This window comes from Culex pipiens, chromosome 3 (assembly GCF_016801865.2).
Source record: "Culex pipiens pallens isolate TS chromosome 3, TS_CPP_V2, whole genome shotgun sequence".
Classification (NCBI taxonomy): domain Eukaryota; kingdom Metazoa; phylum Arthropoda; class Insecta; order Diptera; family Culicidae; genus Culex; species Culex pipiens.
In genome coordinates this window covers 118,275,754-118,297,341 of record NC_068939.1, presented here as the reverse complement: position 1 = coordinate 118,297,341, position 21,588 = coordinate 118,275,754, and the positions used below count along the sequence as shown (strand labels likewise).

General features: G+C 36.2%; 1 protein-coding gene across 2 annotated transcripts in view; it reads left to right on the top strand.

Annotated features, from left to right (window-relative positions):
• LOC120417916 (neuropeptide SIFamide receptor-like) overlaps positions 1-21,588 on the top strand; it is a 248,126-nt gene that overhangs the window by 97,329 nt on the left and 129,209 nt on the right. For both annotated transcript variants that reach the window (XM_052710835.1, XM_052710836.1), the window contains exon 3: positions 18,448-18,547. In XM_052710835.1, coding sequence (XP_052566795.1) covers positions 18,448-18,547 — 100 coding nt within the window. The remainder of the gene's footprint in view (positions 1-18,447; positions 18,548-21,588) is intronic.

The following is a 21,588-nucleotide window of genomic DNA, read 5'->3' as shown; positions in this document are numbered from 1 at the left end:
TCTGTGTATGGGTCAGCATATTATTTGTATTTTCTTTGTTATTTTCGTATACTTTTAAACATTAGCACTACCCATGTGTGTGTGTGTGTGTGTGGTCCAATCCAATACCCGCTAACCGGTAGCGAAATTATGGGAAAGTATAGTTTGTATCAGTCTTTGTATATGCCGAATGCTGATACAACTTATCACAGTCCCGGGTATTAGGTGGTGATAGCCCTCGCGCTGCTTCCAACGACCCGTTTCAGAATGACAGAGCTCCTTGCGGTCCAATTCCGAGGTCGCTGGGCATTGTTCGGCCCCGCCTAAACATAGAAGCAAGCATCTGAAGGAAACTCGATCTATATTTAGACTTCCAATTCCCTCGGCAAATCAGGGATCAGCGCGTATTTAATATGAGAAGATAACATGTTTCAACACTACGGATAATTTCTCTGATAGAATGTAAACCTTCTGATGGCCGACTGCTTAGCGTCCCTGACCACCAATCCAAAGGTGTGAGTTCGAATCCCACCTGATTCAATTTCGTTTTTGTTCATATTCAAAGTTCAAATTACTGAAATCCAAATTTCAAAGGTACCGACCGGGATTTGATCCCTGAACCTTCTGCTTGTGAGGCAGAAGCCGTAACCATTAAGCCACGGAGCCGGTTAAAACATTAGCACTACCCATGTTCGCTTACTTACCACTCCTTCATACAAGTTTGTATGTGAGATGTGATTGTCGAGAACATAACACTGATGAAGTCTGCAAAAATACGATCTGTCAAGATATTAAAGTATATAGCGGAATAAAATGGAACAACTCGTCTCTTTGTATTCACAATAATGCATTCTGCTAAAGCGCTGTAGCAAAGAAAATAATATATAAATCATACAAAAAAGTTTATTTTTTGCAATTCGACGAAACGTCCTTTTGGCGTTATTGCTTTCGGCAAAATTTACCAATCGGCGAAACGACATTCGGCAAAATGTACCCTTAAACTTGATCTGATTTTGATTGATTTTTTTCCAGATTCTCTCGGTCAGCTAATAATTGAGTTTCCCACGGGAATTATGTTTACAGAATCGATTAAGCAGTTTCATTTTTCCCCATTGAAACGCGCGCCACACATATTACAAAGTCAATATAATCGATTTCATCCCATGATTTTCCATCGTCCACAAATGGCATTTACTTCCTCTCGGATGGTCCCCACTAACGTCACTTCGGGCTGGACCGGGCCAGGCTACAGCATTGCAGGTCACAAAGTTATTCTGAGCCGTGTCGTCCGACCGGTCGGTGACATAGATATAGAAGGGACTCACCGTAAAATGTCCAACATTCTATAAAAAGGACTAGCTCCGGAATGCTGTGCTGTCTTCTGGTAAGGGGCAGCTGCCCTATCGCACAAGTGCCATTTTCCCATGACTATTAGCTATCTTAATCCGATCATTTTTCCGAAAATAAATCCATCCAATGGGGAGGGAGGCAGGGGGTCGGTTACACGTGTCACGTGGCATAAACCGAAATGCCACCGGTTGTTACGTCACTGACTGCACTCTTTGCGAGAAAATGGCCACCGTTAGTGGTGCAATGGCAGTTTCACATCAGTGAGTCCATTTTGCGGGCTGATTAACTCGGGGACATGCTGGGATAGGTTTCAATTAGGGGGTATACAGAGTCGGCAACTAAAGTTCGATCTACACTTCTTTGAGTGGACTTTTGATGCATCCATTTTGGCAGTGCGTCGAACCCCGATTTTTTGCCAAATGAAAAGAGCTAATTACCGTCGACAGAATAATCAAAGGGTTCACGACGGCTGCTAACAGAACAATGTACCCTCTATTTCTGTCAAATTCAGTTTTTCACAGCAAATAGAGGGGCAGGCAGAGAAAGTAGTTTTGCATGAAAAGTTCTATTGCTATTGCGTTGGATGATTCTTCATCAAAAGAGTTCCACCGAACTCATACCCAGGGATGAAATTGGAAGACAACGAACATAATTTCTTTCTTCCGCGAATCTTGCAAGATTTAGGAAGAAATTTCTACTATATCACAACACAGTAATAACAAAATCATGGTTATAGACAATCTGGGAATGAGTACATCTTTAATGTCAGAAAAAATGTGTAATTTCCATCTTGAAAAATTGAAAATTATCAATTTTTTCGTTGTTATGCTACTTTGTCAGTCTAAATCAGGGGTGCTCAAAGTTTTTGGGGGCAGGGCCAAATTTGAAGCTCAAATGAGCTTGCGGCCCGCATTCTACATTAGATTCGGCCCGAATCTACAGAATTAGATTTTTATAAAAAATAAATTACGATATTTTAATTTCAAAGACTAGCAAAACAACTATCAGATGTCTTTTTTTTAATTTCTGTTATTTTTCAACATTTCCGTTTATTAAAAATAATTGTTGATTGTTGTTGTTGATTTTATTGTTTTAGAATTTGAAAAAAAAAGTTTTTAGCTGAATGTACTTGTGTTTTCAATAAAATTATGATTTCTTTTTTTATATTTCGAAAATGGTGACATTTAATCTGCATAATTCATGCAACGGCGTAATTTATCCATGGGTAGTTCTCTACCAACTCACACGAAATCGGGAAAAGTTGCCCCGACCCTTCTGCGATTTGCGTGAAACTTTGTCCTAAGGGGTAACTTTTGTCCCTGATCACGAATCCGAGGTCCATTTTTTGATATCTCGTGACGGAGGGGCGGTACGACCCCTTCCATTTTTGAACATGCGAAAAAAGAGGTGTTTTCAATAATTTGCAGCCTTAAACGGTGATGAGATAGAAATTTTGTGTCAAAGGGACTTTTATGTAAAATTGTACGCCCGATTTGATAACTTACTCAGAATTCCGAAAAACGTATTTTTTATCGAAAAAAACACTTAAAAAAGTTTTAAAAATTCTCTCACTTTCTGTTACTCGACTGTTAAAAAAAATTGAAATATGTCTTTTAATGGGAAATTTAGTGTATTTTTCGAATCTTCATTGATCCAGAAGGGTCATTTTTTCATTTAGAACAAATTTTTTCATTTTAAAATTTCGTGTTTTTTCTAACTTTGCAGGGTTATTTTTTAGAGTGTAATAATGTTGTACAAAGTTGTAGAGCAGACAATTACAAAAAATAAATATATAGAAATAAGGGGTTTGCTTACAAACATCACGAGTTATTGCGATTTTACGAAAAAAAAGTTTTGAAAAAGTTACTTTTTGCATTTCTTTTTGTTTGTCGTCCGTGTCTGTCACGGGTAACCATTAGCCTGTCCCATTTTGAGGTCATGTCGAGGAATTTCAGGTGCTCACTTCTTAAATGTGAGATTTTGATGTTAGGAACAATGTTTTCTTAGACAAGAAAAAATAATAAAATACTTTCTCGCACCCCCTAGTCGATTTACTGAAAAAGGCACTTTTTGCCTTTCTTACTAAAAAAAGGTATAGGTTTTACTTTAAGGCTGGACGTCATTTCCATCTTCGTAAATATGTCGATTCAGCATGAATTTTAATCGGAAAAATCGTCAAAAAATCACACTGTATCGATTTTCGACGCTTCGTCGCCAAGTCGACAAGTTGTCAAGTTGAGCTTCGAATACTGGCGCGAGAATGCTGGCGCATATATTTTGTGGCTCGACTTATACTCGTTTTGTAGTAGCTTGTCTACCGATGTTTCCTACAACATGTATGATATCGTAGCTTTTCGGTTTCTTTTGCTCTGTCCTTTTTTGCATAACTGTCCAATGTTTATGCAAAAACTTTTGTGACATAGGACATTCATCCGGCTACAATCAATTTGTTTCCCGTGCGCTCCTAAAATCGCCTAAATGTAGACTTCATTTTTGAATTTTATTTAACAGGGTTCATTGGATTCCAATAGGAGCTTTCCAAGCTTTCATCGTTTATATCGTTTTCAAAGTTTTCAATGCTGGCGACGCCAATGGCTTTCTACCTAAGGTTCTCGCGATTGAGTGTGTAGTGGTGCGGTTGTTGAAAATAGCTATCTCTGACTCTGTCACTTTCTTAGAAGCTGAATGGCTAGCTTCCACGTGGTTCGCCGAAGCTAAAAAACCAAAACCGCGGTGTGCGTTGCCACTGGCGCATGGGAAGCTTGCTATGATCGCGTTTGTCTTAAACGCTTGTTTGATTACAAACGTACAAACATATTGTACGATTGAATATATTCTTTTGGTGAAAATTGCGTTTTTTATTTCTTTTGGAAATCATATCATTTATAATACTTTGCTTTCATCATAAGACTTTCTTTTGTGCTGACGTTATAAGTAAACAAAGTCGATGTTATGAATTGAAAAAAGTTCTACCATTGTTATATTCTTTAGTAAGAAAGGCTCTATCTCACCCCAGGTGGGATTAAATCGGGTTTTTGAACAAATTTTCTAAAATCGCTTGGAATCAATACAAAAACTGTTTCGATCAGGTGTGTATTATCTTCTCCATAGATTAAGATGCACTATCAATATTGGACAAAAATTTAAGTTTTTGGACTCTCCCAGGCGGATTTGTGTCGAAAAAATCGCATTTTTTCGAAACTTTTTTCAGAAATGTTCATTTAATTTAGGGTAGCCTATTTTTCTCATTGAAACCAATACATGCAGCTTGTAGGAAATTTCATGGCGAACATTTTTCCCTTTGAGAAAATGCAATTTCGACACTCCAGAGCCGAGATATTTGAGTTTTAGTGAGGACAAAAGTGCCAATTTTCAAAATTTCTCAGAATTCAGAAGCAAAACCTACTAATTACACGATGTAGCAAGCATATGTCTCAAAAGTCAGGGTATGCTTTTTTATAGTAATTTTGGCCGCTGAATCCGAATCTGAAATAAAATTTCGTGTAAACAGTGATGTTTTGGAGCTACACCCTTTTGGAATGTTATTTGCGTGTTTAAGAGGCAGTTTTTGTAAATATTGCTCGGTTTGTTCTAGAGGTCGTATCGAGGTGCTCCGATTTGAATGAAACTTTCAGCGTTTGTTTGTCTATACATGAAATGAACTCATGCCAAATATGAGCCCTCGATGACAAAGGGAAGTGGGGTAAAACGGGCATTGAAGTTTGAATTTTCCAAGGATTTCGAATATGACAAAATTGAGACTAAAAAGTGCGTTGTAAAATGTTTGTTATAGAAAAATCGAAAAACTATGAGAAAAACTGCGACTGGCCAAAAAGTTATTACCGTAGGCGTATAGTCCATGAAATTCCCTAACTTTTGAACCAAAAGAGTATGGGTGTTTCAGGCTGTTGCAAAAAGATATTGAGGTTTTAAAAAAATCCATTTTTAACAGTAATTTGCAAAAGCTATGAGAAAAAGTTAAACCAATACTGGATGTCTATGGCTCATTTTGAAGTGTTTAAAAAGACCTTTCTAATGCATCTAAGAGAGTTGGAATTGATGAAGTTTTACTAAAATGCGAGCAATTTTAAGATTGTTTATGTTTTTTGGACCTTTAATGCCCGTTTTACCCCACTTCACTTTGTCGTCGAGGGCTCATATTTGGCATGAGTTCATTTCATGTATAGACAAACAAACGCTGAAAGTTTCATTCAAATCGGAGCACCTCGATACGACCTCTAGAACAAACCGAGCAATATTTACAAAAACTGCCTCTTAAACACGCAAATAACATTCCAAAAGGGTGTAGCTCCAAAACATCACTGTTTACACGAAATTTTATTTCAGATTCGGATTCAGCGGCCAAAATTACTATAAAAACGTTACTTAATCCACCGATGGTGGTTGGTGCCTTCCTCACAATTTGTACATAGGGGAAATAAACCCATTTTAAGCGTAATAAGCGGTCTTGTTTGAATGATGCTGGATAATCTGGAGTGTTCCTTGAAATTCACTAAAACCAAGTACACCAACGAGTAGAGCAACTTGTTGTGAACATTTCTGTTTATTTTCACTTTAATTAAAAGTTATGCTATTCCTTTTACAAGCATTTTAAAAAAATATTTCAAAAACGCATTCTAATCATTCGAGTGCATTGGGCCACGCCCATTTTTCTATTTTCAGCTTAGTTCTTTTTTTCTTCCAACGCTCGTTTGGGTCTGCTTCGTGCTGCCAAAATTGATGAAATTTTGAGCGAACGCTCACGAAAAGTAGCATTTATAGAGAAAGTTTCCTGGCAACACCACAAGCGCTGCTGGTGGTGTTGGTGGCCACCCTTTGTTCTTTTTTTGCCTTCGCTTCTCGCTTGGTTTTCTTCAGCCTTCGATTAGAATGGATGGTCAAAATTGAAACGTCAAAAGACTTAGCGCGTTTGTTTTTTTGATGGCGCTTGCTAATTATTTACATGTTTCGGGATTATTTTTCAAGTGAGTGACTAACTAACGGTCCAAAGAACACGTAGCCGGTAGTTGGAAGCAATTTTATATCTTAAGCGCTTTGAAATCGTTAGCGCAAGTGAAAAGATATTGATCGCGACTTTCGTTAAGCAGTTAACCTCTGATCTTGCGTGTGGAAGTGTGTGCCACCAAAATGAAGAGAAATGGTCTCGCAAAATAGAAATTATGATCAAAAGTGCATTTAATTTGATCTTTTTGGCAAGTAAGTGGCATACATTTGCGAATTTACTCGAGGCGGTGCTGTTACTGGTAAGTTTCCAGCCTAAATAGTATTTTTGGAGCTTTAATCGAGCATCAAACTCTCCATATGACGAAGATAGGTGTTTGATTAGAAAGGGTATATTTCCCCTATTTGTTTCTGTAGTAAGAATGTCCAACCTACAAATTTTATCTGAATTTTACTTCTTACAACATACCCACTGAGAATTTTTGATCGAGCCTCGACTCGATTCAGGCTCTCGAGCCAAAATTCTCAGTGGGTATCTATATGGAATGTGGGGTCTAGAATCCCAAAAATCATTGGACGTAATATTAGAACAACACCTACTGGGCTGTTTCATGAAAATTGTTCACTTTAAATAGTTATATAACTTTAAAGTTATGTAAGCAGTAAAAAAAATATATCTGTTCATTTTTCCCGGGAGTTTCAAATCAACAAAATCCCGGGAGCCACTCGCCAAACCCAAGGCACAAAAGAAAATGTCAAAAACCTTCTCCGCTTTCTGTTCCCCGCAATGGCCACTCCCGCAACGCCGCCACTGTATGTAACGGTAAGTTGGTGATATCCGTTCTTTAGGAAGCATTTTTTTCTTAGAGATAAAGTTTTTGTTTACGTTTTTTTTTGCAGGATCTCAAGTTTAAGCTGAAAAACACGGTTCCGGAGTTTGCCGGCGATGGGACCGTCCGGTACGGGTGCTACCTGCTGTCGGTGGCCAGCGTGGTCGGATCTGTGTTTATGGAGACGACCGCCGGCCAAGGTGATCGACGAGGTTGTTCCGCTGTGGATGGTTCCGTTGCCGAGAGACCGTTCAAGCTAGCAATGTACTGTGACCATGGGCTGCTGACGGTGGATGTTGATGTGGGTGTATAAATTTGTGATATTTACTCGGTTCCGTCGTTGATGACGCCGACGGTTGGGAAATTGTATGAGATTCGGACGTCACCGTCACCATTTTGTAGAATCAACATGTTTTCGATGATATAATTATAGGTAGTGGAAATAATGTTTGAAAAATAAGATGTAGAACAGATGAGAAAAAAAAATATTTATATATACTTTATTATAATAAAAGAAACCATGGGTGAAATTGGGAAAACTGTTTTACTATATGACTTATCGGCTCATTACTTTTGATAGGGTTATCAGATCTTCAATCTTATAGCATCAATTGAAAGGGTTTTGAATTATCCAACAAATGTTTTCAAACGATAGATCCGGACATTATTTCCATCAAAATATCTCAAATATGGCCCCCAAAAGGCGACAACTAACACTTAAGTTCTCATAACATTTGATAGGGTTATCAGATCTTCAATATTTTTGACTCATTAGAAAGGGTTTTCAATTATCCAACTAACGACGGGTCGCATTATGGACCCGGCCAACATTTTCATCGAAATATTTGAGATCCGGCCTCTAAAATGTGTTAAAATGACACTGAAGTGCTCTTAACTTTTGATAGGGTTATCAGATTTTCAATGTCTTTGGTTCATTAGAAAGGTCTTTCAACTATCCAACAAACGACGGGTCGCATAATGGACCTGGACTTCATTTTCATCGAAATATTGGAGATCCGGGCTCTAAAATACAAATAAACTTTTGATAGGGATATCAGATCTTCAATGTTTTGGGCTCATTAGAAAGATTTTTCAATTATCCAACTAACGACGGGTCGCACTATGGACCCGGCCAACATTTTCATCGAAATATTTGAGATCCGGCCTCTAAAATGTGTTAAAATGACACTGAAGTGCTCTTAACTTTTGATAGGGTTATCAGATTTTCAATGTCTTTGGTTCATTAGAAAGGTCTTTCAACTATCCAACAAACGACGGGTCGCATAATGGACCTGGACTTCATTTTCATCGAAATATTGGAGATCCGGGCTCTAAAATGTGTACAAATAACAATTAAGTGCTCATAACTTTTGATAGGGATATCAGATCTTCAATGTTTTGGGCTCATTAGAAAGATTTTTCAATTATCCAACTAACGACGGGTCGCACTATAGACCCGGCCAACATTTTCATCGAAATATTTGAGATCCGGCCTCTAAAATGTGCACAAATGACACTTAAGTGCTCATAACTTTTGATAGGGTTATCAGATCTTCAATGTTTTGGGCTCATTAGAAAGGTCTTTCAAATACCTTTCTAAAAATGTATGATCAGACGGGTTTTCTTACAAAAACCACCCTTTTTACAATTTTTCAAACTTTAGCCAGAATCGTTTTTTTAGCATAACTTTTGAAATACTTTACAAAACTTCATAATAGTTAATATAGGTCTTGTGGGACCCTAAGACGGATCGAATGAGACCAGAACGGCCCAAATCGGTTCAGCCAGTCCGGAGATAATCGAGTGCATATTTTTCGGTGCACGGACTTACAGACATACACACGCACAGACATTTGCTCAGAATTTGATTCTGAGTCGATAGGTATACGTGAAGGTATGTCTACGAGGTCGAATTAAGAAGTTCATTTTTCGAGTGATTTTATAGCCTTTCCTCAGTAAGGTGAGGAAGGCAAAAAGCATACCCTGACCTTTGAGACATATGCTTGCTACATCGTGTAATTAGTAGGTTTTGCTTCTGAATTCTGAGAAATTTTGAAAATTGGCACTTTTGTCCTCACTAAAACTCAAATATCTCGGCTCTGGAGTGTCGAAATTGCATTTTCTCAAAGGGAAAAATGTTCGCCATGAAATTTCCTACAAGCTGCATGTATTGGTTTCAATGAGAAAAATAGGCTACCCTAAATTAAATGAACATTTCTGAAAAAAGTTTCGAAAAAATGCGATTTTTTCGACACAAATCCGCCTGGGAGAGTCCAAAAACTTAAATTTTTGTCCAATATTTATAGTGCATCTTAATCTATGGAGAAGATAATACACACCTGATCGAAACAGTTTTTGTATTGATTCCAAGCGATTTTAGAAAATTTGTTCAAAAAAGTGCCTTTTTTCAGTAAATCGACTAGGGGGTGCGAGAAAGTATTTTATTATTTTTTCTTGTCTAAGAAAACATTGTACCTAACATCATAATCTATAATTTAAAAAGTGAGCACCTGAAATTCCTCGACATGACCTCAAAACGGGACAGGCTAGAACCATGAACCATGCATGATCAACGACGACTAACACTATCAAAACTTTTTTTTCGTAAAATCGCAATAACTCGTGATGTTTGTAAGCAAATCTCTTATGTCTATATATTTTTTTTTTGTAATTGTCTGCCCTACAACTTTGTACAACATTGTTACACTCTAAAAAATAACCCTGCAAAGTTAGAAAAAAGACGAATTTTTAAAATGAAAAAAATTGTTCTTAATGGAAAAATTACCCTTCTGGGTCAATGTAGATTCGAAAAATACACTAAATTTCCCATAAAATTACATGTTCCATTTTTTTTTAACAGTCAAGTAACAGAAAGTGAGAGCATTTTTAAAACTTTTTTAAGTGTTTTTTTCGATAAAAATACGTTTTTTGGAATTCTGAGTAAGCCATCAAATCGGGCGTACAATTTTACATAAAAGTCCCTTTGACACCAAATTTCTATCTCATCACCATTTCAGGCTGCAAATTATTGAAAAACAGCTCTTTTTTCGCATGTTCAAAAATGGAAGGGGTCGTACCGCCCCGTAGTTACCCCTTAAGGATAAAGTTTCACGTAAATCGAAGAGGGGTCGGGGCAACTGCTGTGTGAGTTGGCGGAGAATTACCTCTATAAATTAAGTGTGGCTGTGAAAAGTCGTTGAGAGCCAGAATTTCAACATTTTAACGAAAAAAAAATGTTAGAAAATGTTTTAGCACCCGTAAAGTTGAAAGATTAGACCAAAAAAAACATTTTGGCGAAAAAACATTTATTTATCGAAAATTCACTAAAATTCAAATTATTTTTAATAAACCAGAACATGCAGAAAATGATTCTAAACGCAGAAAAATGCATTTTTAAATGATTTCAGCTGATTGCACTTAAATGTCCATTGATATTTAGATTTTTTTTGAATAAATATCTTTGACCACGATTTTTCTTAAGAATGGGGGGAGGGGAGGATTGTCGAAAAAAGCTTTGTAAAATACTTGCAACAGCTTTTTTCCTCCGATTTCAACATTTTGTCTGCCTTAATCCTGAAAGCCAAAATTTCCAAAAATGTTTGATGAAAGTTTTGACGATAATTACTAGTTTCACTCACATTGAAACTCGTGAAACTGTGTCCTAATAGGGGGATCAAAACATGAATAAATCATAAGTTTTATATCAAAAAAAAAAGATTAACATAAAAAAGTTTAAAATAAACCATTATTTTGAAAAACTTTAAAATCACTTCATCAACGAATTCAACGAATCAACGAATTTACATGATTGTTCAAAACGGGTCCACGGGCCACTAAAAATCACCTCGCGGGCCATACTTTGGTCACCCCTGGTCTAAATTGAGGTATTATTACATCATATTTCAAATCAAATTTTACACCTTCCAAAATAACACAATTTTGAAGTCGTCATGTGAAAGTCGCGTGAAAAAAAGGTAAAAAATAGTTTCTATTTTAGCTGAATTAAACGCAATTGAAAACAGTAAGCGTAAACTAAAACTTAATAAAACGATATGGTACAAACAAGTAATCTAATAGCGTTTCTTGTTCGGGGGAATCGTATTGACATGCTACGATGTTTGAAGTAGAGATTTTCAAACATTTAGGTACAGTCATCCCGGAACAGTTTACAGATCGGCCAATGTTGAAAAAAATCATAGCAAATCGATAATTCAGCTTAATGATTCGCTTTTACCTTCATTTGAAAGCTTTTCTTGCGATCTTTCGAATGCTGTATAGAACAACTGCAAATTTTAACTTTTATATCAAGTTTTTGATGAAAAACTTTGACCCTTGAAATCCACAAATTCGGAACACTTTTTCCTTACGGATGTAAACAAACTGTGGTACTCTCCATGAGTACATAATTTTTACAAAATAATAACTTCACGCACTGAAACCAACGAAATTCAAGTTTAGTTATGTTTTATGAATGGTCTGATAACTTTTTTTGTGAAAATATCAGATAACTTCAGGTGTTCCACAATTGTGGGAGGCACAATACCATCCCACAATTATGGAACATGCAATTTGAAGGCAGTGTTTTGCTGCTCTGAATCAAATAGGCTTGAGATGCAGTTTTTTGTTTTAAACGTACTACTTTTACTAGTGAAATAGCAAGAGAATGACCAAAAAAAAAGGTCCTTAAAAATAGTAGGGTCGACAGAAAAGATGCATTTGGCATGCGGTTGACAAATCATTACAAAAGTGTTCCGAATATGTGGGATGACTGTACTTTTCGAGCAATTCCAACAAAAATATTAAAAAGAACCTTTTCGAGAGGAAATATTGGGCCAAAATGTACCTCAACTTTAGACAGTTGCCAAAATGACAGGATTTGTTGTAGGAACGAGATTTTTTCAGCTAAGTCATCTTAAGATGTCCCCTACACAACCCTTTTAACTTTTTTTTTTTTCATTGAGAAGAACCTGAGAAATGGTAAAATTCGTAAAAAAAATTTACTTTGACCTACTGACGATATTTATGAAATTGAAGAAAATGAAATAAATTTGATAAAAGTTTACAAAACTCACGACGGCTGGTAGAGTTTTGAGAGGATTTTGAACAAAAAACATCAACGAATAAAAAATAAGACACTATCAGTTCCGTTAATTGTTCCAAGTGTGGTGAGGTGGAACCTTTGACATTTAGAGCATAAAACATGCACGAACCACATGATGTCAATTTGTTTGGAACACCCAGCTTTTGTGGTTTTATGAATGGCATGTACGGAACTATGTCAAGTACCAGGACCATTCATCTTAACCACCGACCGCTAAAGAAGATCCCTCTTACAAATCGCGGGAAAATGAAAAATCAATGTCTATCATCTTCACACACATACACGTGTTTTATTTTTTTCTCGCTGTGAATGTGTACCAAGTACACGTGCCGTAATACTATAGCACACGGTGGCGGCTACGACTGTATTGTTTGAAATGAAGAGAAAATTGAAAAAAGCAGATCGCCTGAAAGCATCTTTCATCCCACACACACACACACATACAATCACATCATACACACGTACAACTACATGTGAGAATCTTGTTCAACTAGCGCAAAGCACCCTTCAACTGCACCGCAATCCATTTTCTTGGAGCTTTTCACCGCACCCCAAAGCAAGAAGTAGTAGCAGCAGCAGCAGCAGCGGAAAAAGCGCGGGAAAATCTTCAAGTTGCGGTGGCAATGCGCGAGGTCAAGTTCATGTGACGCGTACGTATGTGTGTGCCTTGCTGATGCAAAAGGGTTTTTCAATTCAAACGAGTTACAAATAAAATAAAGAAGATATTTTTTAGTAAAATTAATCAAGAATTATAATTTCAGTTAATTGTCGCCTTGACTCTGCAATTGGACAAATCTTTGTTATTAATTTTTGTTATTTTAACAACTAATCCGCTGACTTTCCCAATAACATGTGGTGATATTATTCAATAACAAAAAATAATATTCCCAAGTTACCCAAGTAACCGCAAAACACTAAATATAAGCATTAAATGAACCCTTTATGAACATATAAAGTAAGCCTGTTAGAGTTCCATTATTCTATATCATCTTCTAAAGTGAATAAAAAGCCAAAAGTGGTGACTGGAACGGTGGAAATAGAGTTAACGTACATTGGAAAAGCACCTTAAAAAATGTCAAAAAAGAAAAAGCTTTTCGCAACGCCACCTTTTTTTCGGAAAAAAAAAAATCAAATATTTTCATTTTTCCCGTGTTTAGGAGGTCATTTTGAGCAACTTTTGTTCTACGAAAATCTTTACTTTTCTTGTATCATTTTTAGTGTTTATATTTGCATTTATCTTGTTTATTATATGTTTGTTTCTGATAGTATGTGGCTAATACTACACAGAAAAAAAAATGATAGTAATATTCATCAGGAAATGGTGACAGATATTGTGGCAAAAAAAATGATAAATTTTACCTTAGAAAATGATGAATTTTCATCAGAAAATGATGAAATTTACCTCAAATAATGATGAAATTTACCAAAAAAAAAATGATGAAATTTACCGCAAAAATGTAGAATTTTACGAAAGAATGTGTACTATTGCATTAAAAAATGTGTAATTTGTGGTTGAGAAAATGGAAGGATAGGTATTGAACTGTCATCCATTTCAGAGAACGTAAATAAAACATTTGATTCAAACGAATATTTTTTTCATGACTTTCAGGGTACTTTGTGGGCGGAAATCAGTTAGCGGCCAACTGCTTGATCGCTCTAAGGACCCGGGTTGGTTTTTTTTAGCAAATATTACTTTAAGGTTAGACGGAACGCCAGTTCTTGGACGCTGCTTTCCCGTTTTACCTTAAGTTATATCGTCGGAATTCAATAGTTATTCAATTAATTATTTGTTTTTAAACATTGCACAAGATTGAACATAATTTCAGCAGAGCTGCTAAGTCAGAGCCTTCGTAGGCGGAATCAAACCTTATTCACGATTTGCAATCGACAAATTTGGAGAAGCAGAAATCGGAAAATTATTTAGGCCAGAGTAAATTAATTCTGCATAAATTGTACGACTTAGGATTGACCCATTTCTTTTTTAATATACAAAGAGTAAAAACACTGATATAACTAGATATTAAATTATGTGTTTGCTTAAAGCCAACTTCGCTTTAAAATTGTATGCATTCCAACTGAATTGTTTTAACAGTTAAAGCAGAGAGAAGGGAACAATGTTGGACAAAAATGTGTGCGATTGTAGGAAGTTTGATAGAAAATTCTGACAAATTTCGAACCGAATGCATAATACGTGCATTTTAGATTCGTCTGGACCAAAATATTAGCGTTTGAAATCTGAAGCACTAATTTCTACGAAAAGGTACCCCAGCACCTTCGAGTAAGAGGTTATTCATCGTCAGTACAATATTGAGTCCAAAAAATAGGAAAATTCAATGATATCATGAAAAAAAGATACCATGCAATTTACACAGCAAAAAAAAGTATTAATCTGACTGCGTGTAAAAAGCCTGGTTGTAAATTATATTTTGCATTATTTTATGAAATTTTATGTAATATTACACCCTGACATATGTAGCCCATCAGTATGGGAAATCTACTTGACCGATGTGTAAAGCTCATAGATTCGTTTATCCTTTTAATTCTTCATTTGTCTGATTGCGATCGGGCTAAGGCGCCAGTCCATACTGTTAATGTTGGGTTTGAATCCCATCGGTGGCACCTTTTTTGTGTTTCCAAAAATTATACATACAAAGTGTAATGTTAAATTACTATTTTCATAATGGTGATGTGCATGCGATTTTACCATCGGATTTTTTGCTGTGTACTTACCCAAAAAAATGCTGCAAGCAGTAGCTTCCCGGACGAAGTTTCACCAGTTTAAATCCTTGAGATATTATCCCACATGAAATATCCACCTGCAAAAAAAACGATTTTTTTCACAAAGTGTCATATTCTTAAGAAAACAAAACTTATCTAAAAGTGGAAATAGACGTCGACTAATGGTGATTAGATCCGAAAAACAAATTTTGCACAGTTATGGCGGCTGCTTTTTCCACGTTGGCTTTGGCATTTTCCAAGAGTCGTTTGTTCTGAGAAGCTGTAAAGATGAGTAGTTGATAATTATGTTTAATGATATTTAAAATTGTCATTAGGACTCTTAACTGTTGCGGTGTCAATCCAGAAACCGAAAAGAGGTGCGTGTTACGCGAGAGGGGCCATCAAAGAATGCTTCTCACCAAGCCAATTTGATAACACTCAGAGAAATAATTAAAAACAATATTTTAAGAAGATTGCCGATCGAGGCAAAGACAAAAACAACCCTATTTTCGTTTAAAAGCTGTGTTAAACAACTAGTTAAGCCTTCCGCATCTAACTTGATTTTTAGCTTTATTTGAAACCATTTGGTTGGTTTATTTATCTCCGTTTTCTATCTTAAAGTTATCTTCTTAACCTGATAAAAAGTTGTAAACTAACAGGCTCTCGTCACAAATAAACAATCAATTACAATTACAATTACAAGAATTTATTAGTCCTGTTTTTACTTACAAAATGAACATATGGTAATTTACTTCAAATTTGACGTCTGTTGAAAAATTCATTTTTTCATTATATTTTGGATAAATAAGTACGATAAACAAGTCATCCCGACTAACCAACTATCCTGAAATAATGGATCGTACATCAGATTCTTCGTGAACTGTTCAAACCCCAAAACTCGACAGGCAACTTCCTCCAAACTTAACCAAAAAAGCTCCACTTTTTAAGGATTCTTGGATTCTCAAGTGGCCAAAACACCCGGACTCTTCTTCCAAACCAGTCCGGAAGAAGCACTAACACAAACTCACCAAAACAAACGACGACGGCGGCACGGAATAATAAACTGATTTTCATCGCAAAACACAAATTGAACAAGTTTTGATGGAAAAAATTAACATATGATGTTTTGAGTATAACTTTAAACCATTGAACTTTATTTCTTAGAATTGCTTTGCAATTTTATTTGATCTTTTGGTCTTAACAAAAAAAATAACATTTTGCGATAAAATAATCTTTTTACAGGAAGACAAAAATCGTTTCAATGTCTGAAGAATGACTGTTAAATATTTGTTTAATTGAAATGATTTTAATTCTTTAATTTTGGATTGACACAAGTCTTGTTATAAGTTTTTTGACGGATCAAATGAAAATAACAAGAAAGTATTAAGACAGGTTTGAAGTAAAGCTGACCCGATCAATTATTATTTGGATGAAATTGTGGGTGTACTTTTTCTAGGACCTGAGATGTCTGTATCTGTAGGACCGATATTCTGGTTACACTCTAAAATGGAAATAAATAAATGAATTGCGCAAAATAAACTTCATTGAAAAATCTTATTATTGGATATGCTTTAAATGACAAAAATGCCATCTATTGAGCTATGGCACAAGTTGGTCAAAATTAATTTGGCAGTGCTGTCGAAAAATATATCCTATCAATTTATATTTTAGATTTTAGAAAAAAAAAGTGAACAATGTCATTTTGAAATTTTTTTGTTTTTAAATTTCGCTCACATCGCGACTGATCTAAACACACTAAACGGAAACGAACACACAAATCATAAATATATCGCAGAGAGCAGTATTTCCGCTCCACCCGCCCGGAATGATGTACGTATGTCATACTGTTAGGACGGAACTATAAGAACGCCGCGACAGGCCAACTGTCAAGTCGAGCAAGGATCGGCCGTACAGACGGGCGTGTTGGTAAGTGGAAAAATGTTTCCTACGTGTCGAGCGGAAGACACTAAACGTTGTGATGATGCCCTGCTTCGCGATGGTGAGACTGGAAGCTTTCTTTTAGACTGGTTCAAAGTTGACAAAGTAGGTTTTTTTGGAGTTTGAAATGTTTCACTCAAAGTAGTCCATGGATCACAGATGAAAAGTAGGAACCAATTCTTAACTTTCAAAGGTTCATCAATAACGGCGCTGACTACGACCAGTGGTAAGATTACGGCGAAGTGGATGGGAATGTTAGTCCAATACTTGCGTGATGGATCAATCAATCCGCCAATCTGGTTTGCTTTGTTCAATGGTCGACCATTGCGTTCAACGTTGCCTTCGACGGCTTCAAAATCTGATTTCAATTTGTTGTTTTTCTCTATTTGTGACGTCCGTGATGTACTCAAGCCAACTCAAACTCATCGCTCACGATTCGTACTGGTTCGTCGATTTGAACGATTTCGAGGGTGATCACCCCGTAATCCCGCAAGTTGGACCAACCTGCAGCACTCACTAATAGGTTACGTTGGAAGTCAGAACAAAGTGCATCACCACCAGGGACCAGTGCATCGTATCAGAAGGACGTTAGGGATGGCACGAGTAGGCACAGCTCCGTATGTGCCCGCCGATCCGGTCCTGGTCCTGGTACGTGTGAACGGTGCTGATTACAGAGCGGTGCCGGCATGTTTAGTGAACCGATCAGAACCCACGTGGGACAACTTCAGCCGCGCACAGACTGTCGTTGTTGTTGATGACGATGATGATGATGACGACGATAATCGTAATTGCAATTATCTTCACATCCTTGATTTATCACTTACTACCCAGTTCTAATTGATTAATTAATGGCGAGCCGGACTATCTCCTCGGGCTGGCTGGCAGGAGTAATCTCTCTCGGGACCATCTAGTTGCAATTACCGGAGGAACGGTGTATCATAAATTTAGAATGAGAAATTTGCTCGATGATTTGTTATTAAACATCTCTGGACCGACACATGTGGCACATACTCCCTGGAGACGGTAATTGCTCGTTTGAGAGTGTCAAGTCGTTTCGTACATGATTTAGTACTTGCTCTGTGGGAATATGTTGGCTCGTCACGTTAGATGATGGCCAGGTTCACCATGAGCAGTGACATTTCAATTTATGCAAATGAATTTCACAACTTTAAAAGTGAAATAGTTATGATGCCGTTTTTAGAGGATTGTAGAAAATCGTTGCCAACGTCTAAAGTGTTAAATCGCATCATTATAACCTCCTTTAACAAATCTTCTTGCAAATCAATCCTTTCGTCAATCGTCCAAGTGGTGATTTATCTGCACGAATAATGCATTTTCAAACAACCGCTCGTCCGACTCGGCCATATCCGTTTGAGCTAAATTGAATTAGATAGCCCTGGTGAAATATTTGTTCCGTTTTTCTCCTCTCAACATACTCAAAACAAAAACAACAACAACAACAAAATGCTTCAGCATCCGTTGCACTAAATCTTCCGACAATCTCAATCTTGGCTTTTCCATTTTCTCTAACAACATTTTTTTTCCACCGTCTTCTGATTTATTTTGCAGCGTGGATGCTGGGCTGGCTGATGTGCAAAACGGTTCCCTACATCCAGGGCGTTTCCGTGGCGGCCTCGGTCTACAGCCTGATAGCGGTATCACTGGATCGGTAAGTTGGGCAACAAAAAAATAAATAAATGAAAAACTGAAATGTTGCAGCTGGTTGTTGCATGCCGGTATTATGTAATAACATATTCTGAAGTTCTACGAAGCATGTAGTTCAGCTCAGTTACAGAAGCATCACATTTTTGATTAAAATGGTTAAAATCAGCAATTTGTTCTTTAAAATCACGAAATCTCATTTGTTACTAGCGTGATATCGACAATTGGCTCACAATCAAAGAAAGAAGAAAGCTTATTGTCAAAGATAATGGCGAAAAAAAAATTCCGTCAATACCTCGATATTTTCAAAACTAATGATTGGAAAGCAACTGTACGCCTGTAAAATGCCTTACTGAGGAAAGGCTTAAAAATCACTCGAAAAACGAAATTCTCAATTTGACCTCCTAGACCCACCTTCATGTAGACATATCGACTCAGAATCAAATTCTAAGCAAATGTCTGTGTGTGTGGTGGGATGTTGATCAAAAAAATTTGTCTCGGCACTGGCTGAACCGATTTGGACCGTTTTGGTCTCATTCGATCCGTCTTGAGGTCCCATAAGTCGCTATTGAAAATTATAAAGTTTAGTTAAGTAATTCAAAAGTTATGCTAAAAAAACGATTTTTGGCAAAAGTCCGGAAGATTGTAAAAAGGGTGGTTTTTGTAAGTCATGTTATACATTTTTAGAAAGATTTTTCAAACGAGTTCAAAAGATTGAAGATCGGACAACCCTATCAAAAGTTATAAGCACTTAAGTGTTATTTATGCTCTTTTTAGAGGCTTGATCTCAGATATTTTGATGAAAACGTTGTCCGGATCTATCATGCGACCTGCCGTTGGATAGGTAATTAAAAGACCTTTCCAACGAGTTCAATAGATTGCAGATTTGAAAACCTATCAAAAGTTATACGCACTTAAGTGTTATTTATGCCCTTTTTGAAGGCTGGATCTCAGATATTTTGATGAAAACTTTTTTCGGATCTATCATGCGAACTGTCGTTGGATAGGTTTTCAAAAGACCTTGCCAACGAGTTCAATAGATTGGAGATCTGACAACCCTGTCAAAAGTTGTAAGCACATAGATGCCCTGAATTACGAAGATCTGACTACCCAATCTGATGGTATGAATAATGAATCAAGTTGATAGAACAGCCCTTGTGTATATATTTTGGAAAGCATTACCCTCTAAATGTGAGGACCCGAGCAGACGGAAAAAACGTGGGAATAACATTTTTTGATTTTTAAAAATACTCGGCCAATAACATTTTATGTTATTTATAACAAGAATTGTTATTCGCCGTTATGTTTTTTTTTGTTATTGGATTGTTATTCTAATAACAGACTAATAACAGTTTTAGTTATTCTTCAAACAAATCTTTGTTATTATTTTTTGTTATTTTAACAACTAATCCGATCATCCCAATAACAGTTGGAGGTATTCTTCCATAACAAAAAATGTTATTTCCAAGTTGTTTTGGCTTTCAATCAATATCAGACCAATAACAAATTTTGTTTTGATAACATAAACTGTTATTAAACTCTTATGCAAAAATGGATTTTGCAAGAATATTCCATAACACTTACTGTTATTTTAACAGTATTTGTTATTACCGTCGTGCGGGGAAGGCACCAACCACCTAAGGGTGGATTAAGTAACGTTTTCATCCAAATGTTGAAACCTAGGCTTGTAATTACGACTTTGGGACATAAACTTCAAAAAATATTTGCAACGGCTGATTTGTTTTCAATATTTAAAACATGTTCAGAGAAAAAAAAAATACATAATTAGCAACATTTTAACAAATGCAAGAAGAGTAATGCAATTTCTCTAAATTTTGTTCGTATTTTTTATTGGCTGAATTTTTGTTTGTACTTTCACTTTGATCAAATAAGTCGTTAGTTCGACCATGAAAACCTACACAAAATTTTGGCAACTGTCTTTAAAAAAAAGACTATAAATATATTCAAAAATCGGTACCTTGAAAAAAATAAAATGTTGTTGAAAATTATTCTGTAGTGCTGCGATTCTTTCATCAAATGAAATAGATCAAGAATCATTTTTTGTATTTTTATTGTTTTCACCTTAAAAGTGATAACCTGTATAAAAAGTGAATTTTCACCAGAAGAAATCCTGATCATGGGCGAAATAAATTAGTTTCGCAAATATCCGAATATTTCCGAAAATACTTATAACTCAAAAGATAAGAAAGAAATGTTTCAGCTTTCGTCATTGAAATCAAAATGTTCAACACGTTTTGATAAGTATTTCACTGTTGAAGTTTTCATTGACAAATATTTAAAAAAAACAATTCTTCACCTCAAACTAACGTGAAATTTTCCGAGGATTCCGAATATGTCAAAATTGAGACCAAAAATTGTCGTCTTGATGACCTACAGGGTAAAAGTTAACGTTGTAAAATGTTTGTTATAGAAAAATCGAAAAACTATGCAAAAAACTGCGATTGACCAAAAAGGTAATTCCGTAGGCTTATTGTTCATGAAATTCCCTAACTGTTGACCTATAGGAGTATGGGTGCTGGATGCTGTTGCAAAAAGATATTAAGGTAAAAAAAAAACATTTTTAACAGTAATTTGCAGTGATGGAATAATCAAAATATAATCCTCTCTCGCGCATGAAAGATCGGTAAAAAGAGTTTAAAAAAATCATCATTTTGATTATTCGGCGGAACATCTTTTTCACTACTACACTTGCAAGGAAATTCACAAAAAATCATCAACAGAATGATCTTAGCGAAATTCGGGAGTGATTTTCTTTTGCTTGATTTGCCTCCTCTCTTTCGCGGGTGAAGAAAGCTCGCAAGCGAAATTGATTTTTTTGCGATTATTCCATCCCTAGTCATTTGCAAAAGCTATGAGAAAATTTTTAACCAATCCTGGATGTTTATGGCACGTTTTGAAGTGCTTCTAAAGACCTTTCGAATATATCTAACAGGGTTGGAATTGATGAAGTTTTACAAAAATGCAAGCAATTTACCCCACTTCCCTTTATCGTAGAGGGCTCGTATTTGGCATGTGGTCATCTCATGT